The sequence below is a fragment of the Bufo bufo genome, chromosome 4 (assembly GCF_905171765.1).
Source record: "Bufo bufo chromosome 4, aBufBuf1.1, whole genome shotgun sequence".
Taxonomy (NCBI): Eukaryota; Metazoa; Chordata; class Amphibia; order Anura; family Bufonidae; genus Bufo; species Bufo bufo.
Window position 1 is genome coordinate 14,510,641 of NC_053392.1, and position 8,747 is coordinate 14,519,387.

An 8,747-nucleotide genomic window follows, 5' to 3' on the forward strand; every position below is an offset into this window, starting at 1 on the left:
AGAGGAGGATCTATAGGAGGAGCCGTCTGTTATATGGACTGTGAGGGGAGGGTGATGTTACTATGGTTACGTTATGTTATGTAAACTTTTCTTTGCTGCTATTGGTGGACAGTAAAGAAGGAGATAGCAATACTCTCACCTCCGTGTCTTTAATAAAACCATGACTTTCCGTTATAGACTAGGAAAATCACCTAGTTATACAGCGATCCTGTCAGTACAGCAGAGCCAGAGAGAAACAGATGTAGCAGAGACGAGTCTGCCTGCCAAGGTTTAATGCTAAAGCCTGCTGGGACCAAGATAAAGCTTGAAGATTGTCTTGGATGAACATTTATTCAAGTAAAGCTGCTGTTCAACTTTATACAAGCTTTGGACTCGATTCTTTCTTCAATATCTCAATTATTCCCCCTTGTGACGAATACCACACCACGTATCCGCTTGACGTCGCCTATGTCGAGCTCACGAGACGCTGTATGGTCACGGTTCACCAAAAATGTGACGTTACGCCCTCCAGAGGAGCAGGTAAGGTCAGCTTGGTACAGTTTACACAGACACCTCCTGTCCATGCGGGCACAGAGAGGCAACAAGCTGAGAGAGCCCTTTCACTGCCGCAGTGAAAACAGCGCTGTCTCAGCCGGGGTATCTGCCACCAGCTCTCGTTTGATATAAGCCCGGTCCGCTAACGGGATTATATAGGGTAAGAAACCAACCCGCGGTAGCTTATAACTAGGCCAAAACACGGACGTGGGGATTCGTGATCGAGATACAAGATAGCACAAGATTAAGTTATATATTTAATCGCCGTAAGGGCACACTAGATATAACACAATATACACAGAGAATATATACAGTGGTCTGAGGTTACAGATACAGGTGATATAGGTACAACAGAGTTAAGCAGAGTAAAAGTCAGTTACCAGGTAAATGAAAGTTCCTTTGGGTCATAAGCGTGGAATGGTCCTTGGCTGCAGTCATATGGGGGCAGTGATGTCAGCTGGTTCCTGGTCTCTCCAAACACATTGGCATGATGTGACCCCCTTCAGAAAAGACACCGCCCTCTGGCTTGCATGGGCTTATGACCTGTAGCCGCTGCTCCCCTCCCCGCCTATGGGTAGGGTCCACCCCTCCTTCTCTGGTGCTGGGAGAAAATGACCCATAAAACCCCTTAGGGCTCATAGCCCCAGACCAGAATGTCGCAGGAAGATGGTTCCGGGCCCAATTGATCCGCCTGGGTTCCGGCTATAACTAGAGTCCAAACATGGTGCCGTTATTTGGTTTCTGTGGGGAGATATGGATATCTCCCTTCCCTGACATCGCCCCATCAAACAAAGACCATGGGCACGTACATCGTGGCCACTGGGACACAAATATGTATCCGGTTTGTGCCTGCGATGGCCGGGCGATTCATAATTCCTTATGAAATGTAGGTGCCAACATGTCTGGAAGGTATCATTGATCCTGGCAAGGGCTGATACCTGGGTTTTTTCCTGCAGTATTTAGCTTGCCTCCAAACTGGCTGATTGAGGTGTGGCCTTCTCCACCTGGGGCCTCCTTGAAGCCTGGACCCCTGGGACTTTCTTTCTTGCCAGCTGACAATCAGATGGCTGGGGGGAGGGAACTTATTTTGCATGTATACTGATGTACATGCCAAAAGTTGAATCAAATGACAATCAGGGCTGCCAGTAAATAATAATCCATTTTTCTCACACCCCTATTTATTGCTTCAGAGCCAAAGCCTCGGGTGTAGGAGCACCGTGACACACATAAAGAGACATTTTAGGCCGCACTATACCACTCAGGATTCATACACCTGGGTCGTGCTATATAGAGGGCCCTGGGTGGAGGCCCCTGTTGCACCTTTTATGACCTGTATTATATCTCTAGAGTGAATCTGATACCGCGCACACGGCAGGCAAATCATCATGAAACCGAGACGTATAGTCAAATGATTTCTGCACAGAATGATCTCACCTTTGAGGCTGCATCACTTACCAGTCTTAGTAACTACTTGTATTCCCCATGTAATCATTCTGGAGCCTCTGTTCTTCAGACTCTAGGTAATGCCGTTCCTGTATTATTCCTACTAGAAGTTTATGAATAAATTGCCAGCAGCTTGCAGTAAAGGTACAGACGGGTGTTACCAGTTGGGGGGTGTCTCTGCACGGCCTGACACTGGCAGCACTGATTGGACAATTTATTTGTAAACTTCTATCAGGAATAACAGAGTTGAAAGAATAGATGCCCCAGAATTGGTATCACACAAGGAATGCATGTCAGGAGAGGCGAGGGGTCCCCTTTAAAGGGTTCTACTTTATACAGCACCATCTATGTGTGATCAGTGGCGGTATGGACTCGCCATCGTCAGAGACAGCGCCTTGTCTGTGCCTAATGAATACATCCTGTATACCACGCTGTACACCCCTGAGGCCAGCGATTGGCTGCAGCGGTATACAGGATGTCACTGGCTGTCACTCCGAGGGAGGAGAATGGAGCAGATGACTAAAGGGAGTCCGAACATCTCCGACCGCGTCATACGGCCTGTTAGAAGATAGACATTCTCAGGTCACCGCAGGGCTATGGTACTTACCTACTGGGCGAGCTCTACAATAGAGGATATCCTGAGAACCTGAGGGCCGCAAAACTTCTCGCTTCAGTCACGTATCCGGAGACGGCATATAAACATCTCTTCGAGCTTTCTGAGCCACAGCTGACCGCTCCTGCCCGAAATGTCGCTCCCCCGCTGATCTTTGTCATCGCTCCTGCCCAAAATGTCGCTCCCCCGCTGATCTTTGTCATCGCTCCTGCCCAAAATGTCACTACCCCGCTGATCTTTGTCATCGCTCCTGCCTGTCAGTACTAAACTTCCCCGCTTCTCACCTGACACGGCTGGGGCAAATTTATTCTTCTAACTACAAACTTTCCCTCTAAACATACACTATCACTGAAGCCAACTACCTAAAACATAACTTTTAATGTATATATACTAAAAAGTCTCAATGAGCCCCTCACATGGGGACTAAAATACGTACAAAAGACAACTTTTTCTCACAACTACCATTTACGTATTTTCACCGTCGATAAAATTGTTTCCCTCTAAACATACCCTGCTCGTTTCCATGGTTACGACCACCCTATAATCCAGCAGCGGTGGCCGTATTTGCACAATATAGGAAAAAGTTCAGACCTCTCTGGTACCCGGGACCATGGGAGTGCGCATAGTCCAGCACCTTTCTGTATAGTGTGCAAACACGACCACCCCTGCTGCATTTCAGGGTGGTCGTAGCCATGGATACCAGCAGTGCATAATGCAATGGAAAAATAAATCTAGCCAGCAAAGGAAGCAATATAGACGATCACAATACATTAGTAAGTGCCCTGTAATAACTGTCTCTATAAGATAAATGGCATTTGCAGAAGTGAGACGACCCCATTAATGCACAGCCAACTAGTACTGAGACAATGGAGAGATCTACGACACACCAAGGAATTCTTCTCAAGTGATGCTTTATTACATAATGTGCAGTTTCGGTCGGATAATGACCTTTATCAAGGGGTCTGAAAAGAATATAAAACAGCAGATATTGGATATCTAGGTTTACAAAATGATCTAAATGATCTGATGAGTCCCTGAAGGAGGTCTCTGAGCCTGTGGACAAGGCTATATTTCATGCATGGCGGTTCAGCTGTGGGGATTCTGTACCTTCCAGTGAAGATAGTAGGGGACATCTGCTGTAGAGGCATTGCTAAGCGTTCTGGTGCCATCTCCTGACCACTTCTGGACTGTACAATCAGATGTCCTTTTTTGGTTATTGTAGCTGGAGTGAGTCAGGATGGATTCCGAAGCAGGACGCATTGCTGAATTTACCTTGATCCGGATATTGAGCAGCTTTAGAGCCCTCATGTTAGTAGAAGCGTAGTGAGAGGCAGCCGTGAGAGTTCACACCCATGTTCCTACGGGAAGCACCACAAAAGTCAAAAACAGTGTCCTATATTTATTTAAGGGATCACATGAAAAGTGCGAAGGATCCTAATGTCTTAGTATATGTATAGTAACAAAACAACCAGGGCCAGAGTCCAGTATAAATGAGATTAAAAAATGGAACCACTTCAAATTAACAGTGTAACAATAAAAGATGTACAAGTAGAGTGAAGGTATATGGACTGAAATGATGGAAAGTAGTAAATGAAAAAGGCATCTCGTCAAGCCAGATAGAACCTTACTCTGTACTAACGAGGTGCAAGATCCCCCAAAACATCTATTCACAGATGGTGTCTCTGGTCTGTGTGATATCTCTAGCTATGTTTCAAGACTCTTTAACGGGTCGGGCATTGACGTAAAGGATAACTACCTATAGGTGGCAGTAGAGAAGCAGTTCTCTTCCTTCTGGTGGAGGGCTGATTTGTAATACCTCGAACATTGGCACAACCAGTACCACTTGAGAGCTTCTTTAAAACAGCAAAGGTGTTAGACATGGTCTTGGAACCATGAGTTATCAGTGTTGAAGGTACTGAAGTCAACATAGTGCAATCGTATGCAATGTTTTTGCCATTAAACAATGTGTATCACTGAAAAGCCAATCTTATTAGATTAGTACACAGTAAACATGACCAATTGTAGAGTTTAGTGACCACATGAAAGCCTCTAAATGGGATCCACTCCACAGTTATAATGCTTCAAATAGGAAATATGTCGCTCGGGAGAAGAGCTCGGGAGTGTGTTGATGTCATAAATAGATTTGCATGATAGGGGCTATGTTGGTACCCATTGCTGTTCCCTAAATTTGTGGGATAAATGATAGTTGTTAATTTATGCCAGACATAATTGGTAGTTCTGGTGAGATTTGTGACTTTTTAGTAGGCGGTAAAAGAACAGTAGAGTATACAGTATATTATCAGTGAAAAATGAAAACTTAGTAATAATGGTCAAATATTTAAGTTGAAGATAATTATTGGTGGTAAGTCAATGAAGGGTCCAGAAGAGGTACCAGGAAGGTGGTATCTGCTAGATTATTACAGTAGCTGTTCTGTAGGACTGCCCTTCTGTAAGTGCCTCTGTTTTGTGAGGTTGTTGGTCACAAGAGTATCAAGGTTCCTGAGGTCTGTATGGTAGATCTCTAAGACTTTACCTTGGGATTCAAGAGGTAGTAAGAAGAAGGTGGTTTCCCATCTGAAAGCATGACCAGGAAACATACCATCAAAAGTCAACCCGTGATGGCCATTTTATGGAACACATGACAGATTTGTGGACCTTCCAAATAGTGACACTTATGGTTTCCTTTATGAAAGATCCATTCTGTATGCATCGCTATACTACTGAATCTTTTTTTACTTTTTTGCATTTTTAAATAGTTTTTAGTTCAGCCTTCCTTGATCTAATGGAGCAGATCTCATATACACTGTCTTCCTTAGGTCCTCACAGTCATCGTAGAGACAGCGCTCAGAAGATCCCGTTATGCAGTAACAGGTACTTAATTCACTCCGACTCTATAGGGAAGGAGAGCCTTATATACTGGTACTACAGGGGAGGGGAGCATTATATACTGGCACTACAGGGGAGGGGAGCATTATATACTGGCACTACAGGGGAGGGGAGCATTATATACTGGCACTACAGGGGAAGGGAGCATTATATACTGGTACTACAGGGGAGGGGAGCATTATATACTGGTACTACAGGGGAGGGAAGCATTATATACTGGCACTACAGGGGAGGGGAGCATTATATACTGGCACTACAGGGGAAGGGAGCATTATATACTGGTACTACAGGGGAGGGGAGCATTATATACTGGTACTACAGGGTAGGGGAGCATTATATACTGGTACTACAGGGGAGGGGAGCATTATATACTAGTACTACAGGGAAGGGGAGCATAATATACTGGTACTACAAGGGAGGGGATCATTATATACTGGTACTACAGGGGAGGGGAGCATTATATACTGGTACTACAGGGGAGGGGAGCATTATAGACTGGCACTACAGGGGAGAAGAGCATTATATACTGGCATTACAGGGGAAAAAATGATTATTTACTGGTACTACAGGGAAGGTGAGCATTATATACTGGTACTACAGGGGAGGGGAGCATTATATACTGGTACTACAGGGGAGAAAAGCATTATATACTGCTACTACAGAGGAGAAAAGCATTATATACTGCTACTACAGAGGAGAAAAGCATTATATACTGGTACTACAGGGGAGGGGAGCATTATATACTGGTACTACAGGGGAGGGGAGCATTATATACTGGTACTACAGGGGAGGGGAGCATTATATACTGGTACTACAGGTGAAGTGAGCATTATATACTAGTACTACAGGGGAGGGGAGCATTATATACTGGCACTACAGGGGAGATGAGCATTATAGACTGGCACTACAGGGGAGGGGAGCATTATCACTATTGGCACTATTACTAATGATAATGGAGGAAGGGCTATCTGTATGGCAATACTGTATGGCGGTAGGTCGATGGTAAAATGAGGAACCTAAGATGTGTGTGTGGCCCACTCTGCAGAGATGAGAAGTGGCCGACATAATTCATCATGACGTTCTGGTTCTAATGGAGAAGATGAGGAAAGAGAACTTCAGAGGAGACACCACTGGATGTAAGAGGTATGTGGTGCTCTATTCCCCTGTGTGTTTGGTATTGCAGAATGTAATATCCATCCAAATATGTCTTTAGCGGTAGAGTTAGGAAGGTGGGTGGTCACCGGCCTTCCTCCATAATCAGCAAGCCACGCTTCACAATCTGTTCCTGCTTCTCTAGCATCCACCTGAGAGCCTTCACCAGCCTTCACTCAGGAGCGGATGGAGGAGGCTGTGGAGGGTCTACTGCAGACGCCAGTAGTACCATTAGTGGTATCATTGGTAATATTGCCCTATGTACAGTGCGTTTTGTTCACTTTCACTATGAAGGTTGGCCAAGATGGACTCTTGTAGTTTTTTCAACCATATCAACTATGTAACTATGTAATTATTTAGAGGGGTTTTCTGAGACATTCATACTGGTGACCTACACATACGCCTTGACGCTTTTAAGCCCTTAGCACTACTCTGGCATACCGCCATTTGAACTATAGGTGACAGTGTTACAATGTGTCACTGGGGGCTCCACTTGATCAGGTTTGTCCATTATTCATATCGGCAGTTTATTCCATGCAAAAATTTTGATGGGGCCTTCAGTATCTCTGCGAGAGTCATATCCAGTTTTTTTGTTCCCTTAATTAAAAAGTAGGAAGCAAATATATAGCATGTAAAATTGAGAATACCAAACAGATACACCCATGCGTCGAAACATAAAGCCAACACAGAGACTGAAGCGAACAGTAGAATATTAGCTGCCAGTAACATGGTGACCGTTTTCACTGCCCGGACGTGAGCCTCGATGTTTGGAGACCTCGAGCCCTGGATGTTCTCTTGGATTCTTTCCATGTGTTTACACAGAGAGATGAGGATGGTCGATGCCGATACCGAGCAGAGGAAAGTGCACAAGAAACAAACTGCCAGGAAGATGAATAATAGCCAAGAACATCTTACAAACTCCTTCAGGACGATAAGTTTGGACGTCGAGTTCAGTAGACACTCCGGCTTTGTATTCAGGGCAGAATAAAGAATCAGGAAAAAGTATCCGAGGAGAAAAGCCAGAACAATCCAAGGAAACAACTTGGGAAATCTTTTTTGAAGACAAATGTAGAACCAATGGTTAATATTGACAATCTTCAGACAGAAATGCATACTAAGGAGGGTGGAAAACCATAAGGTGTTCAAGTTCAAGTACATAAAGGTGTGTATATTAATATTCAAGTCATATAGATCATTGTGTATACCAATAATCAAGTCATATAGATCATTGTACATCGCATACCCTTCATGAATTCCATGTAGAAGGCTGAAGGCACTGAAGCCAAATATGAGCTGATCACTTAACGGAAGCCTTCTGTTCCTGAAGAAATCGATAATATTCACAACAAGGATAAAGATGTTTCCTGGAAATGAGAGGATCAAGGTGACAAAGCAGATATACATGAGGGTAGTCTCAACAGCAGCCATTGCTCTCCGTCTGCACCTCAGCAGGTTTAGAAATGTTCCAATACCTGATACTACTGATGGCTGAACGGGATCAGATGCAGGAACGTAACCTGAGACACGAATCCCTTGGAGGTGTATGGAAATACTGAGCGTGGTTCAGGGAAGGACAGACCGTGCCTGTGTCCATTCCCGTATATCACATGTACAATATGTACAATTGGCTTGAACATAATTATAGGGGTTTTCCCATCTCAGACAATGGGGGCAGATCTCTAGGATATGCCCCATTGTCTGATAGGTGCGGGTCCCACCTATCTCGTAAACACAGCCGGCAAAGAGAAGGAGGGCACACCAAAGCACTAAAGGACTTCACTGTTGGGGGGGCACATGTGGAGATTGTTATGATTTTTTGTAACGCCCCAGAGTGGCATTACCACTTCTGCACCCTGCTACTGTCTCTAATGGGTTAACAAAATGTCATCTTATGTATTTTGTTTAGGTCCTTCACAATGTGCATTTCTAGGTATGGTTAAATGTAATGTGTCTGGTTCACCAGCAGGTGGCAGCAAACATGGCAGAGCTACAGTTAGGTAGAATGGAACTTTCCATTCCATTCTAACCCCCCTTCCCTCTGTGGAGGAGTGGGCGAGTCCCACTTCCTGCAGGAAGGGTGGGGACCAGTTTCTAGTGAGTTCCAGCTTAACCCCTACAA

The 8,747-nt window shown here is 44.7% G+C and overlaps 1 protein-coding gene across 1 annotated transcript; it reads right to left on the bottom strand.

Moving 5' to 3' along the window:
* Positions 1-7,138: 7,138 nt before the first annotated feature.
* LOC120997716 (taste receptor type 2 member 4-like) lies at positions 7,139-8,056 on the bottom strand. The gene has a single exon (XM_040427953.1). The coding sequence runs from the start codon at positions 8,054-8,056 to the stop codon at positions 7,139-7,141; it is 918 nt and encodes a 305-aa protein (XP_040283887.1).
* Between the last annotated feature and the right edge of the window lie 691 nt (positions 8,057-8,747).

Coding starts and splice junctions, on each gene's coding strand:
- LOC120997716 (XM_040427953.1), bottom strand. CDS start 8,056: ATGGCTGCTGTTGAGACTACCCTCATGTATATCTGCTTTGTCACCTTG.